The 27,057-nt window shown below is 37.9% G+C and overlaps 1 protein-coding gene across 4 annotated transcripts in view; it reads left to right on the plus strand.

The window, feature by feature from the left end:
• Positions 1 to 27,057, plus strand: part of GLI3 (GLI family zinc finger 3) — a 172,394-nt gene that overhangs the window by 19,685 nt on the left and 125,652 nt on the right. For all 4 annotated transcript variants that reach the window (XM_075212540.1, XM_075212543.1, XM_075212542.1 and 1 more), the window contains exon 2: positions 2,957 to 3,107. In XM_075212540.1, the coding sequence (XP_075068641.1) occupies positions 2,984 to 3,107 (124 nt within the window). In that variant the 5' untranslated portion in view covers positions 2,957 to 2,983. The remainder of the gene's footprint in view (positions 1 to 2,956; positions 3,108 to 27,057) is intronic.

The raw sequence follows: 27,057 nt of genomic DNA on the forward strand, positions 1-27,057 counted from the left end.
TTTACATTGCAGATAACCACATAAAACATTTGCATAGCTAGACTTTGAGCTATTACTTCTGAGCAATGATATCATATTTTTTCTATTGCAAAAAGTCTAACCCATATAATGCTTCAGCGTTTTTACATTTAAACTAATATATCTGTTTCTAGTCACTACAATTTGAAATCCTATTTGTATTTCATAGTGTTCAGTGTGTTTGGTTACAATAAATCATAGCTTATACATCTGCAATGTCCTCCTGAGGTTTATTTATCCTGTCAGCAAGTTGTACTAGTTTCACTGCTTGCAAATTCATTCACAAATAGCTCTTGATGCGCCAAAAATTCTGCAAATAAATAACACCCACTGGAGGATTAGATACAACTGTCCCTGTTTATAAAGCTGCAGTGACCAGCGATAGTCTACCAACCATACAACACTACTCTATCATTATTTCCTATGTGGGCATGCGATGAGCACTCAGTGGGCCTGATTCATTATGGGAAGTCAAGCAAAAAAATGAGTAACTTTGCACCTTGGCAAACCATGTTGCATAGGAGTGGAAGCTAAATTTAAGATGTGGGAACAGATTTATAGTTGGGAAAGGGCATGTCCTAGGTGAACTTTAAATTTCAGTGTAAAAATAAAGCTATCAAGTATTTGTATGCTACATGAAAAAACAGTCAGTATTTAACTTATGTGAAAAATAATAAACTAATATACACCCCTTGTATTGTAACATGGTTTTGCCCAGGAGAAAACTTACTTATTTTTTTGCCTTACTTTCCTTAATGAATCAGGCCCAATGAGTTCTAATATCCTTATAAACTACAGTATACAGTATGATACATTATCCCTACATAATACACTTATTATATAAATAGGTGTATAAACAACCATAAACATAATTTCCCTTTCATTGGGAAGGTATTACATCAGATGTGCAGAAGATAAGGATATTTTTCAGTTGCTGATTACCTCTCCAGCCTTCTTCAACCTTCATTAACATTACTAACAGCTGAGGTTAGGATCATGGTTTTATGCGGTTTGGCAAATGCATCATATTCAATTAATAGTAAGTTGTGATAATGTAGTTTTCTAATTACTGATTAGGAGTTGCTTGACACATCTTTTTTGATGTGCCAATTTATTTTATTAAATTAGTGCGTTATATGTATTAACACTTTCCCTACCATGAGAGATAAGTATATAGAGATGGTCATAGAACTCCTCAGTTACTTCTAATTTCTTTACACTTTACTGTAGGGAGTTTATTATCCCTTTTATTATTACTGTTATTGTTATAATTATTAATATTATTATTATAGTAGCTATCAACACTTTACAGTACAAATGTTACCTTTGCTGAAAAAAGTAAAAGATCGCCATCCTTGTTAAATGAACACTATGAAAAAGGCCGAGAAAGGCGGCCGTCTCTAACACTCCATAGTATGATAAAAAGCATATCTTCTCTCCAGGTCTTATCTGTTAAAACATGCTCTTTTTGCAGAACGCTTATACATGGATGCTCTACATATTTTTTTATTTACCAAAACCCCAACAGTAATTCACAGCTCAACACTATGTATACTGATATTGTTATTGGATTAATATGAGCTGTGATTGTTTAGTTAAGCTATTTAGAGGCATTATGTAGTCAATGCTAGCTCATCTTAACACATCCCTGTAAACATCTTTGAGATTTAAAAGAAAGACGAACTTAAACACATGCATACAATTTTTTTATCAAACAAAATATGCTGCTTTACAATGTCTGCATTATTTTCAGGTTAATGAATACTGTAAATACTGTAAAAATAAAATGAATAAATCGGTAAAGTGTTAGTAGTATTTATGTTGGCAACACTACTACTGTTTGAATGCTAAAAAAAACATTACAAAATGTTGATATAAACAAGCTGTAGAACAAAGCTACAAGTATATCCACAAACTTGTTCTAAGTTTCACCGATTAGTAAATAGCTTTGATTTGGTCAAGTTTTCATCATCCTTTGCTGTTACACAATCTGGAACAAACACTCATTGTTAGATATATCTGAATGATTCATGACATAGAATTTATTGTTATAATAATTTAGATATTATAAGGCTTCCCCAGTCAATTACAGTAGAGCTACTAATAATATTCTGTACAAAATAGATAAAACTTGTTAGAGATAGAGATATTAGATTGTGTGTGATTGTGGGGAGAGCACTTTTTTTCTGTGACTTTCGGCCCCTTTGTATAGGGTGGTCCGACTGCTCAACCGCATCGGCCAGCGCCTGGGTCTCTCTCACATTTGGCCATACACTTGCATGCACTTTCATGACCAAATCTGTATCATCCAGCTGTTTGGCACTTTGACTGGAGAGCTGTATCAGACAGATCATTATTACAGTCTAACAGTGACATGGTCAGATGTGGTCACTATCAGTCCCAACATACAACAGTACCTGATCACATGTTAGTCAGGACTGATGTTCTTTGTGGGCCTGTACATGTTGTAATTTGTAGCCAATTAGGTCTAAGGAAGTTTAATTGACTGTGAAAATTGCATCCCTCTGTTATTATCCATCAAATACGCAGAAAGTTTACTTACAGTATCAGAAAATGCTATTTTGTGATGTGAGAGTTAAGTCCTGGAGATATTGTTTCTAATAATACCTTAGAGTTTCTTGATGTAGCATCCTATTTAGATATTTTTAAATCTCATAAATAAATGAGCTATTTCATCTCTTTTATTTCTGTTTTTATTTTTATATAAACCCATGTTTTCACTTGTCCTGCTTCCAACCTGTGCACAACAACTTTCTCTGACAGAAAGTATTAATATTTTGATTTATACTAATCCAATAGATATGTACAGGATGCACCGATGCTGAAAAATTCCTAAGATTTTTTTGTGACATTTTGCTAATGTTTTCCTGTGTTCTAAATCTGAAAACCTTGTGTTTCTTTCAATTGCTTTGTACAGGGAGGTTGTAAGTAATGAGAAGTCAACATGGAAGCACAGTCTCACAGCACTACCATGAGTGAAAAGAAAAAAGTAGAGAACTCCCTAGTGAAAGGCCACACTCGGACAGACGTGAGTGAGAAGGCTGTAGCCTCCAGCACAACTTCCAATGGTGAGTGCAAAGCTCTGAAACCATTTATTTCTTAGAACTAAATGTATATGTATGTGTTAGATATTATCTGATGTGGTGTCACTGAGAGGGTTTTCCAGATCTTATAAGTGCATTATCACAAATCATATTGAATTTAATATATATATATATATATATTTAAAAAACACATATTGCCATTGATTTATTAGTTACACAGTCAGGCGCTGGCTGGCAGAATTCAGCCCGGGGGGCGCACAGGCGGCCGCATCTCATGACACGGGATGCGGCCACGTCATTGATGACGCGGCCGCATCGCATGCCATGTGATGCGGCCGCCTGTGCGCTGATGCGGCCGCATCCCGTGTCATAAGATGCGGCCGCCGGTAAAAATCAGGCGATATTGCATCCGGGGGCCGGCCCTTACAGCGGTGAGTCTGAGCGGACCGGGGGGGCGATGCCCCCCTGCCCCCTGGCCCAGCCCACCCCTGTGCACAGCCCAGATTTTGAAGTGCACCTATCGCCAACACATTGATGAAGCAGCCATGCTATTATCTGAGCCAGTTATCATGATATGATGGATTCACTGTTATTGCCGCGGCACATTTGTAGTAGCCTCTTCTGAGTAAGAGCTTCAGTTTAAAGTGGGTAACTACACATTTGCTGGTCCCATAGCAAAATTTTATACCACCCAATGGTGAAATACACACAACAACACATAGGGCTTTGGCAGCTATCGGTTCTATAGCAGCTGCACCTTCTGCACCTATGGTAGTTATGTCATCGCTCCTAGCTGAAATGCATACTTAACACAATTGGCTGGGGGGGGGGGGGCTCAGCCACAATGTGGCATAATTGGCTGAAGAAACTGCCACATGAGAGGAGGTGAATGTCTCCATTGTCTGACATACATTCTGTTCATGCTCCCATTTTGGCCAGGTACAACCTGTGTTGCCAATCCTCCTGAACAACCACTTTAGATAGCTGTGGTTATAGTTATTTCTGAATTAACACAACCATATTTCAAAGCTTATTTGCATAGGGAGATTTGTATTTTAGCATCTGTCCCTTATATACTGTACCTATATGGAGAAGGTTTTATATAACATCATGGCGAGAAAAACTTTTCCTTATCTATTAAACTTTGGTATTGTGACTTGTAAATTACCAAAATGTTTATTAACATAACCATAAGTTATCACTGTATCTTATGGAGAGATTCAATTCAGCGCAATGTGTCTTCGAAACAGTCCACAGTGACACATCGCGCCGATGTTGGTGTTGGAATCTCCGCTCTTTATTTTTCGCACCTCTATAGGGAGATTCCTTACGGTAATGGCTGGCAATGTGCGCAGCCGGACATCGATTAAAAAATCACTACGCTCACCTACTTTCTATTTGTTTTCCTATTATATATGTATTGTTTGTGAAGGTTTCTTTTAGTACTTGACACTAGCTTTATCCATAGTGTGCAAGCGATTTAACATTATAGGGCTCGTTCACATCTATTGTTTTTTGTCTTTAAATTTGTTAAAAAAAATAAAAGATAGGTCCTATATAAGCCACTTGTATCATTCTAGTTATTGTATTCTAACATTGTAATGCTACATACCACATTTTACAATTTGCATGATTTATTTCACATGCGCTACCTTTGCAGTAAATTAAAAATCGCATGGAAAACACAGTAAAAAAACAAAAACCCATAACTAAAGCATGTGTTAGTTTTCATGTGTTTTACCTGTTTTCCCATTGCATGTAAACGAGCCCTTAAACAAAAGTTTGGCTTTGCAGCCAAGGAAGGTATGTTTTTTTTTAAAAAAAAAATCCTATTTCTTACAGAATGCATTTTATAGTTTCATCACTGTTGCTATGTATTCAGTTTTTTTTATGGGCTGTATATGGAAGTGTTTTTTTTTGTATATGGATAGTTTTATAAAATGAAATTGATCTGTAACTCCGTCACTGTGTGTGGTCCTGGGGTCCATAGGTGGGTAATGCACTTTCCTCAGTCATAGCTGGCTCTCTGGCGTCCGTATGAGTGACCAGAGGGTCCCTGCACATGCGGGTCTTCAGCAATGTAAAAAAAACTAGACTCTTATGTGCTTAAATGGGATAAGTAAATAAATAAAAATCGAAATGGAGTGTGTTGCAGCCAGTCTTAGGTGTGCCAATCCCTAAAAGATTATAGTAATATATAAAGAATGTAGAAAGGTGCGCCACATAATATATAATACAAAAGTAATGGCAGGATGCTTGTATGAATTCTGAACATACAATATACAATAAATACATAAAAATGTACAGATAAAATGTCAAAACAAATGAAATATAAATAATAGAATATATGTCAAAAAGACATGTATAAATAATACTATGTATCACAATGGACAGCTAAGGAATAATATAGTAAAAAAAACAATAAATAACATGTATAACACAGTTGTTTTCACAACAGAAATTATGGTAATGAATGACACTCAAAGTGGGTGGCCAGTCCACTAGAAAAATAACATAAAGTCTACAAATGCTGTGTGTCTATTTGGTAGAAATAGGATAGAAATTATACTTCTCAGATATATAACTGCCTTGTTCTATAATTGAAAATATAGTTCGATCTCACCAAAATTGCGTGATGGCTGTCAAGGAGAAACGGTACTTCTCTTCCTGATGTATACACCGCCAGAAGTCAGACCCACAATTACGAATACTTTTTGGTGAGCACGTCTTGTAAAATAGTTCAAATTAGATCTCACCCGATATACTGGGGTGGCTGTAAGGGAGGATCTCCCCTTGCTGAAAACTACGCAGCTGAGGGTTTTCAGAAATGTCTCTTTAAGGTGTTGGGACACAGGTGTAGTAGCTTAGGATGCAGTGCAAACAAATGTCTCAATGATTTGGGCAGCAGACCATCTGTATAAAAATAAATTCTTCTTTATTCTCCTTTTCACTCCAGCACAATACTTGAGTAGAAACTAACACTAAAATAAATATGTACATCTCCTTTTTCACTCCAGCACAGCTAATTACCCCTCCTCTATGGGGGCCCTATCCCTAAGGCTATAACACATGCTCTCTGTGTTATCTCTGGCCCTCCTGGGATTTTTAAACTCACTGGATATTGCGCAGGCTCTGACAACATACCCATCCGGTGCACACTCAGCCTTGGTAGATTTGACACTCTCACTTGTGTCCTCCGTAGCCTCTTCACTCATCCCTTGGGCTATAACACCCTCTTTGCTGTCTGGGTCACATTAAATACGGCTACACTGCATCTTGCAGCAGTTCTTCTCTGTAGGGTCTCTTTACATAATCTCCCCTCTCTAGACATGGGGGGCCGGAGTCAATAAGGAAAGTAAGGCAAAAAAAGGAGTAAATGTACTCCGGGACGAACCATGTTACAGTGCAAGGGGTGCAAATTAGTTTATTATTTTGCATATAAGTTAAATACTGACTCTTTTTTAATGCAGCACACAAATACTTGATAGCTTTATTTTTACACTGAAATTTAAAGATAGTCTAGGGTAGGGGTTGGCAACCTTTTTCTATCGGAGTGCCACCTAAAATCTAGTGAAGCCCAGGTGTGCCAGTTGGGTGTGATATATATATATATATATATATATATATATACACAGGGGCGCGCGGCGGTGCTGTATACAATACAGCACCGCCGCGGACGCTTCTTTGACAGCGCCGCGGCTGCTCTATAGGACAGTGGCCACTTAGTTAGCGCAGGGGGGGGTTTCTAAAGACTCAGAAACCCCCCCTGCGTGCGCCACTGATATATACACACACACACATACATACATACATACATACATACATACATACATACAGGGCTGCCTAGAGAAATTCATGGCCCCAGTATAGCAACTTCATGTGTCCCCCTTTATAGCCAAGCATGATAAAAAAAATGTGCGGCGGCGCAACATTTTTTTTGCCATGCAAGTGGTCGTACAATTGGGGGCGTGCAGTGCATCATTGGGGGCTTGTGATTTGTCCGAAAGTTCTGGCTACTTGCGTAACTCGAGGCACATGGAGGATTTCCTGCTGCACTTTTTGTGTATTGTAAATGAGGGCCCCCTAAAACGTTTCGTCACAAATGACAATTAGAAGGCAGTGTTTTACCCACTTCTGGAGGAAGTTGGCACAAGCAAGAGCACAGGAGAGAGCATAGCACATAAAGATCACTCTGAATTAAATTCTCTTTCCTAGGTAAGGAACCCTGTTACTTTGCTAAATACTTAGTGCACATGGCACATGTAGTAATGCAGTATAATCTGGTGACTGCTGCAAATGAAGAAAAACTGACTTCTCTGCGGTGAAACAGCCTTTTACGTTTAGGTAATTTCTTTGAGGACTGGGTGTCCCCTCATTGTCTGCATTTAAACCTATCTCTGTAATTTAATATTTGTTGTTCAACGCAGCCTTAAAAAAATGAAGCATTGATTGTAATCATGTCCTTGCTTAAAAATCAGCTCTTTTGTAAGTTCTTGGGGGAGATCTGAGCAGGTAGTTAAGAGCCCTAGAAGCTTATCTTAATGATTGTGCAACATGACACCGGTGTTGACATATGAGTAAATGGGAGATTGCGTCCACTTTTTCTTACCTCTTTACTTATAAGCAAACTTCTTTTAAGAAGGCAATGTAAATGTGACATTAGTTGATGCTACTGAAATCCATGGGCTATGAGAGGTCATCATTTCATTGCAACCCCTTGTGTATTGTGGGATGAATGTTTTATCATCTCCAATCAATGCCCTGCATAGACATTTCCTGTTATACCAAATTCCTTCTTATTGCAACCCTCTCTTTCATCACCAGATAGTCTTTCTACTGCTGTTTATAGATAGTAATGTTCTAAACCAAATATACAAATTGTGTCTCCACAATTTACATATCTCAGAGAGATATTGATCAATGGAGAATAACAAATTCTACATAATGAGTTGGAGACTTTATTAATATTAATGCATTTGTTGTCATAAAACTTAAAGGAATGTATTTTAAAATCTAGGTCACAATAAAGCTGCAATACCATCTAGATTTGTTTTATTAATGTGCCCTCCCCATCTCTCCCAGGACTGCCACATGCAACCATTGTAATAGTGGTGGAAAGGGTGTGAGGACAGTTATACTTTATTCCACTTTATTATATAAAATATATACATAGTAGAATTTAGTACAGGGATTGTAGTTGCTTTTAAAGGGGCTGTAAAATTGCTGATTGATATTCCAAAGCATATGACTGGCACAACCTTTTTCAACAATAGTCAAAACAACCCACATATTTCAACAGTTGGAGTCACAAACAAAGTGCAGTGCAGGGTGAAAAGTCATGAAGATACTGCATGTGTAACATTTATTTAAAGCTACAAGAAGAAATCAGTGTCGTTATAGAGTTTAGTAAATAAATAAATTTAGAGATAACACAGAGAAACATATATCTGTTCCAGAACTTATAAACAGATTATAAAATAATTACAATAATAATTACAAAATAATTAACAATATTTTGAAAATTTCTCATTCACTCATAAAACTGTACAATTCTCCCCAATTTTTACGATACATCATAAAGTTATTGGATTGAAATAAACTGTCTTCCACAAGCTAAAGCCGATGCATTGCCAGTCCTCTTGTTATTATTTATTAACTCTCTCGGTTTATGTGGTGTAGAGTATTGTCAAGAAGTTCTCTTAAGGCCTAACTGACTGATACAATTTTTTTAAGAAGTGGAAAAGTTAAGTTCGATTCCAATTATTAAATCTTTGGAGACCATTCCCACATGGTTGTGTAAATGGTAGCTTCATCCTGTGTTCTTTCATCTCCTTCCCTGCTCTCCTGGCTTGACAGTTGAAAAGCTCTGACTGTGCCACACAATGGTTTGATTGGTTTCTCTGGGGGAGGCTTTTCCCTGCCTCATCATTCGCCAGGCAGGTGGACCAGAAAGTCTCTTGATTCTTTTGTTGCCTCTCAAAGTCCGGGGGTCTTTGGCTGAATAAATCCGCCGTCATGGGATAATTTGCTAAAAGGAGTCTGAAAGATTTGAGAGAAAAGCCTCACTACTTGGGTGCTGAATTAATGAAATAACTTGGGCCCTGGAGTTTGCAATTGAAAAATCACCAGGAATGCAATGAGGGGCGGAGACCGACTTCAGAATGCAAGTCTTTTATTCCCCATAATAAGGTATAAAGGCTTTATGTGATGTAGCTAAGTAAGTTAGCTTGTCTGGCCTTTGGTTATTTGCATTTTAACACTGTAGGTAGGGAAGCCCTTTGCTGAGAATCACAGTCGCTTGCATGCGGCATCTAGTTACTCATTAGATTATTGCAAGTGGGCAGAGGGAATCACACATGACAGAACTTAAAGCTGAGTTAACCCTGGATGAAAAGTAATTTACAGATAGTCTGTCCTTAGCCATATTTGCAGCTCCGATAAGGTTTCATTTCAGAATGGATAAGCGACATTTCCCCTAACGGACCCATTCTGCGACACCTGTGATAACAGCTCTCAGATCCTAATTGAAATTGGTTTCAAAATGGATTTTCACTTTCCTCTGTCTGAGAAAAATATTGAATGGGCTCCAAGCTGCCACAGAGAATCTTAGAGCTTGGCGTGTGGAGCTGGGAACCTGGATCATCTTTCAAAACAGTGTCGATGACATGTCAGTGTTGTTATAGGTCTTATTAATGAACTCATTGATCATTTCATGAAGACGATAATATACAGGATTTTTCTGCAATCTAACAATTAGATTTGTTGTGAACAAAGGATGTGTAAGTGGAAATTTAACCAAAGATTAAAAAAAGCAAAAACAAGACAGTCACAAACATGCAACAAGGACACAAGGGAAAAAAACTGAAAAGTAACTTAAATTAATTAAATACAACTGAAATTAAATTTGTTATTATTATTCATATAATTATTATTATATAATTGGTTCCCATCTCTCTTTTTGTGTCTCAATTCCTGGAATGCGGCATGTTTTCATTTTTTCAGATAGGGTTAGTTTTTCTTAAGGGAAATGTTATGAACTTCTCATATTTCACTTTGAATTGTCTCCTAGGTGTTTCGCCATTCTTTGTGCTAGCATGGGTCAACTCATCCACTATTCAGTGCTTGAAAGAAGATCTGTGATCAAAGGCTTTAATGATGTCACTGATCTCTGGTGATTGATTGGGAACAGAAGTTGTGCAGCATTTTACATGTATTCTTTCTTATCACATTAAATTCATGACCATCTCATATTTATAACTGTTAAAACAACAGTAAATTTATATATGTTTGTAATTTTTATTTAAGCTTTTGAAAGTGCTTAAATGAAAGCATAATTAAGTTCTGGTTATCATTTTACCCAGAGCAGAATTATTGTTAAAGCATATTTACACAGACTAGGTTCAAACTGAAATCTGTTTCTACTTAGGGTGATTTACTTTTACGGGGTTTCACAATCACAATTTGGCATTCATTTGACTATTGTGTGAACTAAAAAAAATGTTTGCTCCATATCTTGGGATTTAATAAGAAAATAGTCAAATATACTACAGGATTTAATACATTTACAATATATGTTCTCTTTATACAGTTTTAAACGCTATCTTTCCTGTGCATTATGTAGCATATTATCATTGCAAATGCGCTAACTGCAAAAAATATGCCAACATTGTTAGGGAAAACGTAGGGCCTGATTTTGATTTAGGAGCAAAGCAAAGAACAGGAGTAACTTTGCACCTGGGCAAACCCATGTTGCATTGGAGGGGAAGGTAAGTTTAAAATGTAGGGACAGATTTATAGTTAGGGTAAGGCATGTCATAGATCAACTTGAAATTTCAGTGTAAAAATAAAGCTATTCAAGTATTTGTGTGCTACATGAAAAAACAGACAGTATTTTCCTTATGTGCAAAAAAATAAGTCAGTTTGTACCCCTTGTATTGTAACATGGTTTGTCCAGGTGCTAAGTTGCTCCTTTTCTTTGTTTTGCTCCTAACTCACAATCAGGCCCATAGTCTTATTATATATTGATTTGGTGTAACGCTCCTGGTAACCTGTGTTTTGGGTGATCTGTTTATTTAGTGCAATTTCTCCACAAATCGGAACATACTAAGAAATGATATCAAACAAAACACTAAATATTAGCAATCCCATGTACTTTTTTGTACATTTAGTTTCACATATTTAAAATAATGTTTTTATGTTTTATGATGCTTATTCCATCAGTAAATACGCATTAAAGGTATTTATTGGTTTAACTATTTCATGACCGAAGGGTTTCCCACTAACTTTCCTAACAACAACACATTTGTTTTGTCTGAAATAAGGTATTTTTTTTACTTTACAAATGTAAATGAAATGTACGTTATTTTCTTATCAGAAATAGGGCTTTCTTCTTGTAGCACATTGGAATAAATATATCTGTACTTAAATTCTATATAAATATTTCAACATTTTACACTTTTTCTATTTTTTGTTACTTTTGCCCAGTTAGTGCAAGTCATTAATTTGCCTAAAGATGTAAACAGTGAGCTCTCCCAAGTATTATGACACCAAATATGTGTTCCTTATTTTACATTAGAAGGGGTGATAGTGCTGTAAAAGCAAAAATGTCTTTTTGCTTTTTATTTTACTTTTTCAACCTTTTTTTTTTTTAAAATTGTTTGATGGATTTCTCTTTATGCTTTATGCTATAAGATTCACTTATATTAGGTACAATGTAATCTGAGAGACCTGAGACCTGCACTGCATTGGGGCTGCCCTCAGCTGGGGGAGGTCCTTGTGACATCACTGCATGGTCGCCAGGATTTCCTCTTCAATTGCGGAAGCAGTACATAATGACCACTATGTGCTGCAGCCCGGGAGATTGGAACTGAAAGGGACAGTTGCTGGCGCCTTTTCTTGAACCCCTGACTGTCCTCTATAGCCTGGACTAACAGTGCCAGTGCCGCAGAAGAGCATGGACACTATTTTCTGCCTGCAATTGTAAAATAGGAAGTAAAAAAATAAAGAGGTCACCAACCTGTTTTAAAGTGATGGTCGGTCGGAAAGTATTTAAAATGATGTGCTGCAAGTAAAGTAGCATTGAACTAGATGTAGCACACTTTCTATTAAGAAGTGTTAAATGAGGGCACTGTCCTAAATTCAACAGACAAAAATAAGTATAAACACTGATAAAAGTTTTTTGTATGAAGATTAAAAATTACTCTGCATATATGAATGAAGTACCAATTCTCACTTAGGTCCTATGCAACAAACACATTTTTTAAATTTGTCGATGTCTCAATGAGGTTGATTTGTTTTTTATTTGGTTTGTAAACTTTCTGCAATCCTCATACACCACCTATTTATGTCTAGTTCAAGATATTTTGTTTTGTACAGTAGTTGTTCTTTAATTGCCCCTCATTGTTAATAATTTGTGATCGGATAGCACAGTTCTAACAGGCGCTAAAGCTATTTTACCAAGCTTTAAACTGATGTGCACAGCTTTGCACTATAAGATGGCATTTTTTGCATCGGGTTGGATCAATACATACTCTATACATAATGATCTAGTTGCAGTGGTCTGCTGACCTGTGCCTCAAAATATTGCAAAATAAGACTCTTGTTATGCGTGTGAGGCGTTTAAATGAACCAAAAGGTTTGGAGACAAAACAAAATGGAAGGCATGGGCTTTTTTTCTGTGCATAAGGCTCTTATGTTAACATAAGAAAAGAGTTGACCTTAACTGTTGCTTGCAAATCTTAGGCACCTAGGTATAACTGGATGCGCCTTTCATTGCAGAATAAGCAATGAAATTCACAAAATCAATATTTGCGGCCAGGGGTGATTTTCGTGAAGTCATGTAGAGTTGACAGGTTGGCACCAGTTTACAAAAAAAGCCCAAAATATCTTTAAAAAGTATTTTAGTTTTAAAAGTGACCTGCAAGCTTTCATATATGAAATTCAATATTGTAAATGACACTTAAAATTAAGGCAGCCCCCATATCTCCTTCTCGAATCCAGTAAAAGCTAAAGGTCAAATGAGTAGTAGAATTCCTGAAAAAAAGAAAACTTTGGGGTAAGTCCAAATGAGGAAGCAGATATTGCTCTGAATTCCTTACCTTTGTACCCCATGCACTGGAAAAGCAGCAAATAAGGTGCACTGAGTTGGACCATCAAGGGCTGCCAAGGATAATTCAGGGCTCTGGTACAACAACTTCATGGGGGCCTCCTTATAGTTTAGCATGGCAAAAAAAATTGTGTGTGGGTGTGTTTATACAATTGGGGGCGTAGCTAGCAGATGAAAAGCGCTAGGCCACCCTCCTACAGAAAAAAGCCCAGCATTGTTGTGTACACCATTGGCATAAGGGTGCAGTGCCCACTCGCCGGAGCGTGACATATGTCGCAGCACTCCTGGCTTTCAGGACATCTAGCACTATATTAAAGTATATAAAGAATGCAGTGTGTATATAAAGAGTTCACAGTCACCAAAAATTGGAATTGTCCCACCAGAATCACAACATTTCACTATTCTGCTCTCTACTACCTGTTCTTGTCACTTTCACCACCTGTGGCTGCTGGTTTCTTTACTTGCGGCTTGTCTGGATCCTGGAATGTTGAGGGCCCTATTTGTTAAAAAAAAAAAATGGGTACATTTAGAAAATTCCAACCAGCCCCGGATTTAAATCAATAGCACTCACAATTAATAATTAGGCCTTCCTCCAGCCCCACCATTAAAATATTATTTCCATTTAATACATAAACCCTGCCTCCAAACTGTCCCAGTAATAAATTAATAGTTTTTACATTTCATACATATACCTATTTCCTGCAACCATCACTGCCATTAAATAATTCATAGTCACATTTAATAGAGACCTCATTCTCCCCAAACTCGCCCCCACATTCCATAGCCCCCAAACCACCCCATCTTAAATTAATAGTCCCCACTATTAAATTGCCCCACCATCACACCACAAACAAAATAGCACTCATTAATTAGCCACCACCTGCCTCACACACACTACATTGCCACAAGCCATCTGTGCCATCATACACACTACATTGCCTCAAGTCCCTTGTGCCATCACACACACATTACTGTGCCCCTTTATTATCACCACGCTGTGCCTCCTTCATCACAAACATGCTATGTCCCCTTATGATCACACTGCGCCCTCCATGCTGCTTTTCCCCCCTTCACTTGCCCCCCCTTCATCACACTGTGCCATACTGCTGCCCCCTCTCCTTCATCACTCTGTGCCATGCTGCTCTCCCCTCCCCTTCATCATTGTGCCATGTTCCCTCCCCTTCATCACTGTGCCATGCTGCTCCCCCTTTATTATCACCACGCTGTGCCTCCTTCATCACAAACATGCTATGTCCCCTTATGATCACACTGCGCCCTCCATGCTGCTTTTCCCCCTTCACTTGGCCCCCCTTCATCGCACTGTGCCATACTGCTGCCCCCTCTCCTTCATCACTCTGTGCCTTGCTGCTCTCCCCTCCCCTTCATCATTGTGTCATGTTGCCTCCCCTCCATCATACTGTGCCATGCTTCTCCCCCTCCCCTTCATCACTGTGCCATGCTGCTCCCCCCTCACTTTCAACTCACTGCCCCCCCTTCTCCTTCATCACACTGTGCCTTTCTCCCCCCTTCTCTTCTATCACACTGTGCCTCCCCCCTTCTCCTTCATCACACTGTGCCGCCACCCCTTCTTCATCACACTGTGCCTTTCCCCCCCTTCTCCTTCATCACACTGTGCCTCCCCCCTTCTCCTTCATCACACTGTGCCGCCACCCCTTCTTCATCACACTGTGCCTTTCCCCCCTTCTTCATAACACTGTGCCTTTCTCCCCCCTTCATCACACTGTGCCCCCCTTCTTCATCACACTGTGCCTTTCTCCCCCCTTCTCTTTCATCACACTGTGCCTCCCCCCTTCTCCTTCATCACACTGTGCCGCCACCCCTTCTTCATCACACTGTGCCTTTCCCCCCCTTCTCCTTCATCACACTGTGCCTCCCCCCTTCTCCTTCATCACACTGTGCCGCCACCCTTCTTCATCACACTGTGCCTTTCCCCCCTTCTTCATAACACTGTGCCTTTCTCCCCCCTTCATCACACTGTGCCCCCCTTCTTCATCACACTGTGCCTTTCTCCCCCATCCCCTTCTTCGTCACACTGTGTATCCCCCCCCTTTTTCATCACACTGTACGTTTCTCTCCCCCCTTCTTCATCACCCCCAAAATAAATTAATAAATAAAGACAAAAGATAAAAAAATAAGGTTGGCAGTGAGGGAATTAGTACCCGCCCCCCTCTCGGCCGCCCTGTGACCATCTAGAACGCAGACAGAGCTTACATTAAAAGAGATACATTTTACAGGGATATTTTGAGCTAAATGCATCTAAGCTGATAGTCCTCACTATCGCATAGTAACTTACACTAGTGATTGAGCACCTGCATGTTTTCCGCCTCCTGGCAGAAACGTGTGTTTGATTCTCAGTTGACATAGGTCGTATTTGCTCCAGCACACCTTTACATGACCCTTGCCTTCCCGTTCCGCCTCTGAAATCGTAAGGGTCTTTAAGTGGACATAAGCAAGATGCAGATGAACGCTAATATAACTGATGCTCTGTGGGCATATGCATAAGTAAAAAAGATTACTTTACTACATGAGCCACTGAGTATATCATCATCATCATCATCATCATCATCATTTATTTATATAGCGCCAACATATTCCGTAGCGCTTTACAATTGGGGACAAACATAGTAAACTAATAAACAAACTGGGTAAAACAGACATATATAAAAGTGTAAACAGACAATTTCATTGCATGTGTGTGCAGGGCATAATAGGTGGATATATGAAGCAGTTTAACAATGTTAGAATGGGGGGACCATAATTATAATAGCTGGATAGACTTTTTGTTTGAATCAGTTACAATATTACAAGTTATTGAGTCTAATAGCGATCTTTGGGAGATATAGATTTAATTTCATTTTGTATTGTAGGTAAATACTACATAAAACACATTGTTAATTCACTCTACAAACTGTTTAAGACACTCTTCTATTTGCATGTAAAAAATTGCAGTTGGTAAACACAGATTTTTTTAAAGCAAGCCCAGAAAAAAATATACCATAGCTGAAATAACACATAGAGGAGGGAGGTAGTGTTTTTTTATGCTTACCATGAATTCAGCATTTAAATTGAATCAGATACACCTAAGAATAGTGTGGAGTGATTGCATCTTGAATGGAAAATGAGAACATCTGCAGAATTCCAGTTCGATGGAACAGGAGCTGTAAAAGGAAAAGTTTGATGCAAACCAGAGCAGAACTATTAATCATAAGCAGAGTTACTTCCTAAGGGCTGCCACTGACTGTCAAAGGAGATTGCCGCAGGCTTGTTTATTGCTGGTTCCCTCTAGAGAAAACTTCAATTTGTGGGTTGGCCTCTGAATGGGATTGATAACTGTGTTTATAGACCAGGATGAGTATCTATAGATAACAGATAATGCAAATGAGTCTATCCTTGTGATAAGCCAGTAAAGCAATTACGGATGGAGATTGATTGAAGGATTTTGGAAAGGCACTTTTTGGGGGCTGCAAAGTTTCCCTTGGAAGAGCAAAAGGACACAAAGTCATAAAGTATAAATAGAGGAAGTGCCTGGCATATTGTCTCATTTATATATGTATCTATTAGAGTTTTATTTAAAACCACAATGACTATGCATACACCTCATCCTTTACTATGTTAGCCTTAGATGAATAACCAGTGGACACACAATCTTGTTTCAAAATATTTGAAATATCATTTTATCCCGATACGACTGGGCAACTAGGACAGCTGCTGGATACACCTGGCCGAAGAGTTCATCCAAGGATTGGTTATGAACATCACATCTTGCTAAGGGATTACTTGTTTGGCCAGATATGTCCCGCTGCTGTCCAGGACCCAGCTGCATTATAATAAATGCTGCTATGCAGCTGGTGATTTCCTACCACTTTATTAAATATAATATGAAAATACATGCTTTACATTAACATTGGTGACTGTTTAAAGAAGAACTCTACCCAACGCATTTGTGACTGTTTAAAGAAGAACTCTACCCATTTTTATTGTACTTATGTGCTTTTCGCTAGATCCATTGGGGATGACCAAAATGTTGTACCGCTCTCTGCTTTTACTGCTCTTACATAATGCATCTTAAAGGATGACTCTACTTGAAATTAAAAAATATTGTATTGAGTGAAGTTCAATGAGTTAATATAGAAAAGCAAAACAAAACATTTAATTGACATGGGTGCACTGTTTGTATAGTTCCTCAATGGCTGTAACATACCCAAATGTATTTTATTGTTTGTTTTTTTGTCTAAACTTTTTTATTGATTTTCACAGCAAAACAGGGCATACAGTAATTGCAAAAAGACAAAAAAATTCTGGCGCTGATAGATATATATACAAAATAATTAAAAGTGAAAGCCACAATCGCAGCTATGAGGGATTAGTGAAATCCTAAAAAGATAGCAAGATAGAGAATATACACACAGCGCTGAGAGTGGCATTCATACCCAGAAGTGGGTAATTAACCCTAAGGACGGTGACTACATTCAGTTTGGACAACCCTAAATCATGGACTTTCTGTTTCGATCACAGTTGAGTATTGGAGATTAACCCTCATAGCTGATTGTAAGATTCCGGCATTTGAGTTATTACAGTGTGGCCATATTGAAGTTTGTACATCACAGTGAGAGAACTGGCTAATGTTCTTATATGTGCATATAAACATCTACATTCTCTTCCCCATTTATGAAGAAGACTTGTATATTGAAACATACTGCATATAAGGAGATTCGCTCGTATGGGCTCATACTAAGATAGATTTAGCTATCCTTACTATCTAACAGAGGCTATTCATTACCGCTGTAGTCAGCGGTGGGACAGTGAACTTTCTTCAAGCCGGCACCCAAGTGGGATTTAATCAGCCATTTGTGAGATATTTATTGTTGAGGCTGATGAATTGAGACATTCTATTGTATGTGAATACCTCTAATTGTAGGGACACGTATATATTATACTGTATACATAGATTATAATTAATTTTGGATTGTCTATCCATTTTTAGCAGTTCATGATTGTTTATACAGTGGTTTAAGCATATATGTCCTAGCGATATGTTAGATCAGTGCACTGATCATGAGACTTATTGATATATATCATTGATTATTGTTTTTATTATATTGTGTACTGCTATATATTAAATTCATTTATGTGTTTGAACCCTTGTATTCCGTGAATTTATATACAGAGGGAATGCCACTCTCAGCGCTGTGTGTATATTCTCTATCATACAGTAATAGCAAACAGAAGTAAAGGCTAGTTATTATTCAGAGCAATACAGTTGCTATTAAGACACCAAAATAACAAAACATTATCAACCTCATTCTGTATACCACTTGGGTAGAAAAGTAAACAGGGAGGGCAGAAAGATAAGCCAGAAGGGCAAAACGAGAGGAAAGGCAGTGGATGGGAAAAATAAACCTAATATATCTGCTATTGAAGGGCACACAGAGAGAAAATGTAAAATAATAGCCAGTTCACCTAGATGACTATTCTATATAATATATAAGTCAGTAAGGTACTATTCCACTGGGCACCAAGAAGATGAAAAGGAGAAGAAGAGTGCGCAGGATCCTATCAGCAGTATGTCTTTCACCACCAACCATCAAAGCAGTACAAACAACTAAACTGGTGGGAGCAGAGAGATAAGTTCTAAAAGACATCTAACCAACGAAACCAGGTATCACTTAAAGATTCATAGTTGTTGTCTGATGCAGAAGTGATGTCATCCATATCTCAAAAAACATAATCAATTCGGTTATTGTTGGAGGAGAGGAAGATTGTCAATGGGAGGCGGTCTATGCTTTAGCAGCATTGCTAAGGTGCTTTAAAAGGGATTTTTATATTTAGAGACTGGTATCTTTGACCAGTTTAGGAGCCAAAACAGCGGATCATCAGGAACACCTCTTCAAAGAATTGCGCTAGAAAGGTGTAAAACAGAGTCCCACAATTATTTAAATGACCAACAACACCACCAAATGTATAGTGGGTTGTCCAGTTCTTTAAGGCTTCTACAGCATAAATTGATCTGTACAATCTAGTGAGCAATTTAAATAGTGTCTCAACCACGCAAATGCTTGGGAAACTAGTATATGTTATCAGAAAAGTCTTAGTTCACTTTCACTTTTGGTTTCGTGTCCAAGGTCCCTCTTCCAGGCTTTGGTGTACTGTGGCAATGAATTATACATGTCCTCAAGTATTAGTTTGTATGAATTTGAAATTGAATGAGAGGGATTTTGAGGGCTAGAGCATATTTGTTATCTGCTGAGTTCTGCAAGAAAACCTTTTACACCTAAAAAGTGATAAAATTATGTGTTTCCATTCCTCTGTGTGAGGGAGGTCCCATTTCTCTTCAAGCTCCCTAAAAGGGCAAATTTCAGTAGGACTCACCAGCTGGCCAACCCGAAAGATCCCCTACTCCAGACAGTTTCTAAAGGCAATGAGGTCTAGCCCCAGTGTGAACTGAAAATTTGCTATGAATGACAGCAAGGGGGAGACTACGGATTAAATAGGTTTACTGTATCTTTTTTCCAACAAGCAACAGTGGAGAGATGCAAAGATGTGTAAGTATCTGCAAAGTGAAGGTCCATGGGATGTTATTGAGAGGGCCTGTAAGGAGTGTTCCTCAATCCCTATCCATTACTTTTCAGCTACCTTCCAGCATCCTATTTAACAAAGTGGTTTGATGATAGCCAAAGATATAAGGGAGTTGAAGACTCCCTCTGTGTTTCAGTCTGTAAAGTTCCTCCAGCTCAGGCGAGATCGTCTACCCCCCGCCTCCCCTAAATGAAATCCTGTATCACTTTTTGGATGTCTGAAAACCACTTGAGAGGTATGAGTATGGGCAATGTCTAAAGAAGATAAAGTGTATTTAAGCAGTGAGTTCATTTTGAGTCTGATAATGCTTTCTATCCAGTTGAAGTTCTTAGATTTCCAATTCTGTAACTTTTTACTGAGTTTGGTTAACAGCGGCAATAAATTAACCTGAAATTGTTGACTCAAATAATTTTTGATATACAATCCCAAATATGTGATATGGGATTAATGCAATACAGAGGGGATTTGTTTCCTGTTTCACACCCACTAGCACTTGGGGCAATATGGTAAGATTTAGAACCACGGATTTGAGGTCATTCACTTTAAAATTAGAAAGTGTACCAAATTCTCTGAATTAATTCAACAACTTGTGATACTACTGGGTTGGTGATTGTTGCAAGCCGATCGTCTGTAAAAAAAGCAAATGTATATTCTTTATCCTTTATATTGATCCCCGTAATATCAGGGTTCATTCTGATTGATCACACAAGAGCTTCCAGAGGACGATTAACAGTGGGGAAAAAGGGCAGCCCTGCCTAGTACCATTTTAAATGTTAAATAGATTTGATAGGGAGCCATTTGTCTTCATTCTATATGATGGATATTTATATAAACATAGTGTCTTTTGGTAACAGGGTGGGCCCATTCCAAAATGCTCCAGGAGCCTGGACAAAACCCCAAATCGACCTTATCAAAAACTTTTCTGCATCAGTCGACAAGAGGTTCACCTAGATATCAGAATCCGAAATATAGTCAATAAGATCTAAGACTTTCGTTGTGCGACCAAGCACAAATCAAATCCTATGTGGTCGCTGTGCACAATTTTCATCAGCTGGAGTTTTAAACTTTTTGCCAGCAATTTGGCAAATTATTTAACATCTACATTAAAGAGAGATATGGGGCGATAACTGGGGTGATGTGCACCTCTAAGGAGTGATTTGCGAAGGAAACTTGGTCTGAGATGGTATTACATGCCCCCAAAAGAAGAGGTGCAAAGTTATCTCTGAACATCGTATAATAACTAATTGTGAAGCCGCCGGGTCAATTCCATAAGGGTAAACAGTTTCTCTAGGAGGTCCCTGTACTCTGATGAAAGTCCTGGGTAGTTGATGTTAGATAAATAAGCCCTAATAGCTGACTGCTTATCTACATCCCCTGAAGAGCTCGCATCCCAAAGTAAATTGTACAACTTGGAGTAATTAGAGCAAAGGATGAGGCAATATTTTCAGTTTAATCATCAGTGCTTTAATGACTCCTTTATATAATATGATTTTAAAATTTTAACTGAAATGTTAACTGAACTGCTTCTTCCCCTTAGTGGAGGGTTTTTCCCAGGGCAGCTTCGTTTCCGGGAAATGGCTCCTAGCTTATTTGACTAGTTAAAAGTGTCTGCTGAATATGTCTACCAGATGGGGTGTGACCCTGTGGACCAATAGGACGCCACAAAGTCTGCTGTACTGCAGTAATGGGAAAAAATATTTCAGTGTGCAGAACCCGGGTCTCCAATAATGGGAAGGAGCAGCTGAGCTAAACTTTAACATAGATATATTCAATTCTGCAAAATTCATTAGACAAAGATTCATAGAGAATTCAGAATTTCAAACATAAAGGGGGGGAGTTTAGTTTAGTGTGTAGTGTCCCACGGGCATTCCAGAGTCACTTCTCGCGTATGTTTTTACTGAAATATCCGCTCATTTTTCCTCGCACCTCTATGGCGTATATATTTATTCCATAGTAACGGTAACAGCGCTGATTTCCCGCGAAAGACTGAGAGGCCTCAGCTATCAATTCTGATCTTAATATATACTAATACATTCTAGTTATATTTCTGTAAAATTCTGTAGTCTCTGTAAGAAGAAACAAATCTTTACATATTACTCTACAGCACGAATGACAAAATGTTCAGAGTGTTGCAAATTGAAGAAAATCCTATAGTGGGCATAGGAGATATGTTCTTCATACCAATTAAATAGATGAGGACATTTATTTACATTATAACCAGTATTACAATAAAAAATTGTTGATTGGATAAGTAACTTTAAAGATGCGTTCACAGAAGTCAGGATTGCATGCAAGGCAATCCACATGTTGCCTGCACGCATATGTTTTTTATTTACTTTGGTTGTGGGAAAATGTGCTATCTTAATGCCTTAGAACAGAACTGTCCATATGTAGCTCACAGTCTGGATATATTATTGGTCTTCAGGTTCTCTGAGAGCTATTACACAAACAATTTTCTAATGGGGTTCATGTCACAAACATTAATCTACAACATTTGTAATTTTCATACACGAAATTAACATTTCTCATATTGAAAACTTATGTCATGTGCAATGCAACAGTTAGCGATGTCTATTCCCACTGAATTATGGCAAAATAAATCTATTTATGAAAATAAATGATCTCTTCAAGAACTTAAATAAAATAATTTTGTTCTTGTATACGGTCATGCATACTATAGTTAATTCCTTTTTAAAGAGAGGCAATAAAAATAGCAATTAAAATATAACTTGTCAACACAATGTACATCAAACAAGTTTATCTGTGTGCTTCTTACAAAGTGTCTTTCTTAGTCTCACTTGGGTGTAAATAAAATATCTTTGTGTAACTCTTCAATTACCCTATTCAAATTGACATTGAAATGTAAGGATTGTTTTAAGACTTATGTTGTGTTACCACAATTAATGCTTTAAGTAATATCCATATAAATGGATGGGTGATCTCCTCTTCATTAGCTCTTCCTTCCTTCTCTGTGTATCCTTAACAAGCCTTTGTGGAATGCCAATGAATAAGTAGTTCCTGCTGCTTAATCTTAGAATAACTTCCAACCTCCTCCCCCAATGTTGTTTTTAAGTCCAGTGATTCTTTATTGGTCTACACAGCACTTCTTTAGTGAGAAAATAAAATAAGTTTGATTACAAAGTATGTTTCAGGAATTGTAGAGAACTATTAAGCACTTTCATAACCTGGTCAAACACTTTAGGATATAAATAATCATAAAACACCGTTTATTATACACATGAAAGCACTAAAACAGGATTCAATCAAATGCTTTCGGGACTCAATGGATATTTATACATACTTATCTAGTGTGTAAATTATCATCTTATTGACATTTAATAAAAATGCCTTGTATTGAGAACCACACAGCAGGAGACACTGAGTTTATCCTAGTGGACTAGATGGAAATTTTCGCTACAAATAAACAAGTTTATGATCTTCTAACCAGTTATACAAAGGTTATGATAATTTTTTGAGGGGAGGTGTACAGTAAGGGGACAGAACTTTTAAAGAGGTGCATCAGTAGATCTTTGGCCAAATTTTTGTATGTTATAGGCTCAATTGGACACATTTATGTATCTTATAGGGGGGCACAAGCATAAACTCATGTGAAAAAGAAAGTGCCCTCTTATATGTTTTTACATATTAGGATGTAACTAACAATAATCTAATATTCGCCAAGTACTACAATTTTATAACGTCTCATGTGACTAATACCAAATAACAGATTTTACGTTGTCATTATTATGGACCTCATTTACTGTTAGGACTATAGTTCAATTTTGCATCTTGGTAGAGCCATGTAGCACTGATGGGTGAGGCAAAGTAAAACAGGCAGACAGATTTAGAGTTAGCTCAACTCTAAATTGCAGTGTAAAAATAAATCTGCAAATTACTGTGTGCTGCTATGCGGTATTTTCACTGGATGCAAAAAGAAAATGCATCTGTGCTCCTTGCATCACAATATGATATGTGCAGGTGCAAAGTTACACCCTTTAGCTCGATTTACTCCAAATTGTAAATTAGGCCCTATATCTTCAACATGAAGAAGCCACGTGTGAAAAAGTACTCGTCCTGATTCAGCAGCTTGTTGAACCACTGTTAGCAACATTAATTTAAATTCATTTCTGTATGAGCGATTTTGGCCGACTATTCCTTACAGCACTCTTTCAGTTAATTTATGTTTGAGGGCATTTGTTTATGCACAGTTTTTTATGGTTACACCAAAGCATCTCCATGGGGTTGAGATGTGGACTTTGACGTTACCAGTCCACAACCTTGATTCTTTTCTTTTTCAGCAATTCAGTTGTAGATTTGCTGGTGTGTTTAGGATCATTGTCCTGTTGCATGATCCAATTTCAGACAAGCTTCAGTTGTCAGACAGATGGCCTCACATTTTCCTCTAGAATACTTTGGTATAAAAGAGGAGTTCATGGTGAACTCAATAATTGCAAGGCAGCCGGGTCCTCGGTGTACTTACTTTTTCACACATGGCTTCTTCCTTGAAATACCGAGAAAGCAAAATCAGTTATTGGTTATTTGCCACATGGGTTTAGATGTATAACATTTTAGAACTTGTTGAGGAATAATTGTTTTTTAATTATTTTCTCATATGTAAGAATATAAAACTTAAAAGAAGTGTATTTTCTTGACATTACTTACTGTATGTGGTCGCACTACAGTGCACAGATAAACAAACATGTTTGCCATGTGTAAATAGCCCTTCATGTTTAGTCATGTACTTCAAAAGTGCCATCCTCTGCCGCCTCATCGATATAAGGTGAGCATACAAGTACAATATACAGTCTGCTCTATAAAAGTAAAACACTACCTTTTTATTTAAAGACTACATAAATCAACCCTTTCACCTATGCTTTTCTTTCTAAAGTGAATGTCTTAGGATGCTTTTGTGCACCACTTTATTGTGTCTTCCCATTTAAATGTAGATTCCTTTTTTTCCCCCCTTTTCTGATATGCTGCACATCTTCTGCAAAGAAATGTTAATCATTCTGTCTTTTGTAGCAGAGTGCCTGTGTGATAAAATATTTATTGCTGTTGTAAGACATCGTTTGTGTTCTGGTAATAGGTTGGTAGATGCTGTATATAAAAGATTGCCTACATATTATTTTCATGTACCTGGAACGTGGTGCGTTTTCTGCTTTTATTTTTTAAAGCAGGAAAGTGGTCATTTTCTATATGGCTAGGTTAAAATAATGTATCTGTTTGCCAGTAAACGGTAAGTTTAACCAGTGGATGAAGTAATCTTATCTCTATGAACTTTGGATACTTGAATTTAGAGTAATTCTTATATGCTTCCTGGATAAACGTAGATATTTGGATAGGTATGATATTATTAAGATTATGTCAATATTAATCTAAACCATGAAGGGAATTTTAAGTCTCAGTATAATATAGTAAGCTTTGTTTTATTTATAAGAAATTAGAGGTTAAAGCATAAATGTTACCTCACTTTGTCTGAAATTAACATTTTCAGTTTGTCTGGCTCTGAGTTAGTACACAGGTCAGTAAGAGCCACCCTATAGGGAGGTAACACATAGCTCCCAACTGTCTCAATTTCAGAGGGACAGTCCTGAATTTAGGGCTCTGTTTATCCCACGTGTAGGAATATTGGGTAAAGGCTTTACAGCACTAGGCTGTCCTCTGGGGTGTGGCCATGCCTCCATCATGATGAAGCCACGCAACATATTAATGTCACACCCCATGAAGACGTGACCATGGGTCTTGTCCCTCTGTCGGGGACTTGCATGTTGGCAGGTATGGTAATGGCATTGTAGGAATTACAGAAATCCCATACCCACAACTGGAACATATAACCTGGCCTGGGACATGTAATTCTCTCCAGCACACCGGGAAATTAAGTACTTTCTGGGAACATGTTGCCTGATACACTTATCAATGGCAGTGCAGTGTTCTTACTTTAATGTCTTAGTCACTTAGGTCTTAGGGGCAGATTCAATTGTTCATGATGTTCCTAAGAACATTGTGGTTGTGCTTTTCCCTGGATATTACGGTAAAAGGTAACGCAATTATGGAAAAATAAACCAGCGCGAGGTGTCTTGTGACCGTTCTGGAAGCACATCTGCCCCTAAGTGTTATAATTGGGACTACAGCACTATCAGGTACCATAAGCTGAGGGCACCTGGGGGTGGGTTGGAAACTTACGTCTATAATATTGCGGTAATAAAAAGTCAGACATACTGCCTTACCATCACTTTCTATTATGGCAATATTACTATCGTATGAATATTTTGTCCATCCCTAGCTATAACTGCCGAACAGCTCTAAGCAAACTAACTAAAATGTGCTTTTATAGGATAAAAAGTTTAGATGATAAAGCAGTTAATGTTAATTTTCTTGCTGACGCCTCACTGCAATTTGTGTAAATGTACTAATATGTACAAAGCATTTCTATTAGTTGGGATATATGAGCCAGTTCTGTGGGTGTTTGATCACTCCAAATATTTGTTCCGCCAAAACCACTACCCATATATATGCATTGCATTTTGCAGTCATATAGATAGGGGTGGGGGGAGGTAACCTACAGCATAGAAGAAATATAAAAATTGTTCTGCAGAATAGTTGCCCCATTCTGGATTTGGCTGAAAAATTTCACACAGAATTTATCATTACATGTTGCTAATCCTACAACAACCACAGCACAGAGCAGAATAAACTGACTACCATTGTCCCAGTTCTATTCATATGGGAGGTTTAGTTCAGTGCAATGTGTCTCCGGAACAGTCCATAGAGACACGTAGGGCCTGAGTCATTAAGGAGAGCAAGACAAATAAAGGAGTAAATTTGATCCTGAACAAACCATTTTACATTGCAAGGGGTGCAAATTAGTTTATTATTTTGCACATAAAGAGCATACTGTTTTTTTCCTATAGCACACAAATACTTGATAACTTTATTTTTATACTGAAATTTAAAGTTGATCTAGGACATGTCCTATCCCAACTTTAACTCTGTTCCCACATTTTAAATTTACATCCCCCTCCAATGCAACATGGTTTTGCCCACGTGCAAAGTTACTCCTTTTTCATGCTTTACTTCATGCTTTGCACTCCTTAATGACTCAGGCCCCTTGTGTTTTGGGGCTGAAGTCTCTGCTTCCTTTTTCCTTGCACCTCATAGAGGTGGGAAGAGAAATGAGCAGAGATTTCTTACCGTAAAATGTGCAGCTGGACACCCCAAAATACAGATTTGCAAATTCAATATAGAACACTGCGGAATGGTGAAAATGGTGAT

Source organism: Mixophyes fleayi, chromosome 5, assembly GCF_038048845.1.
Source record: "Mixophyes fleayi isolate aMixFle1 chromosome 5, aMixFle1.hap1, whole genome shotgun sequence".
Taxonomy (NCBI): Eukaryota; Metazoa; Chordata; class Amphibia; order Anura; family Limnodynastidae; genus Mixophyes; species Mixophyes fleayi.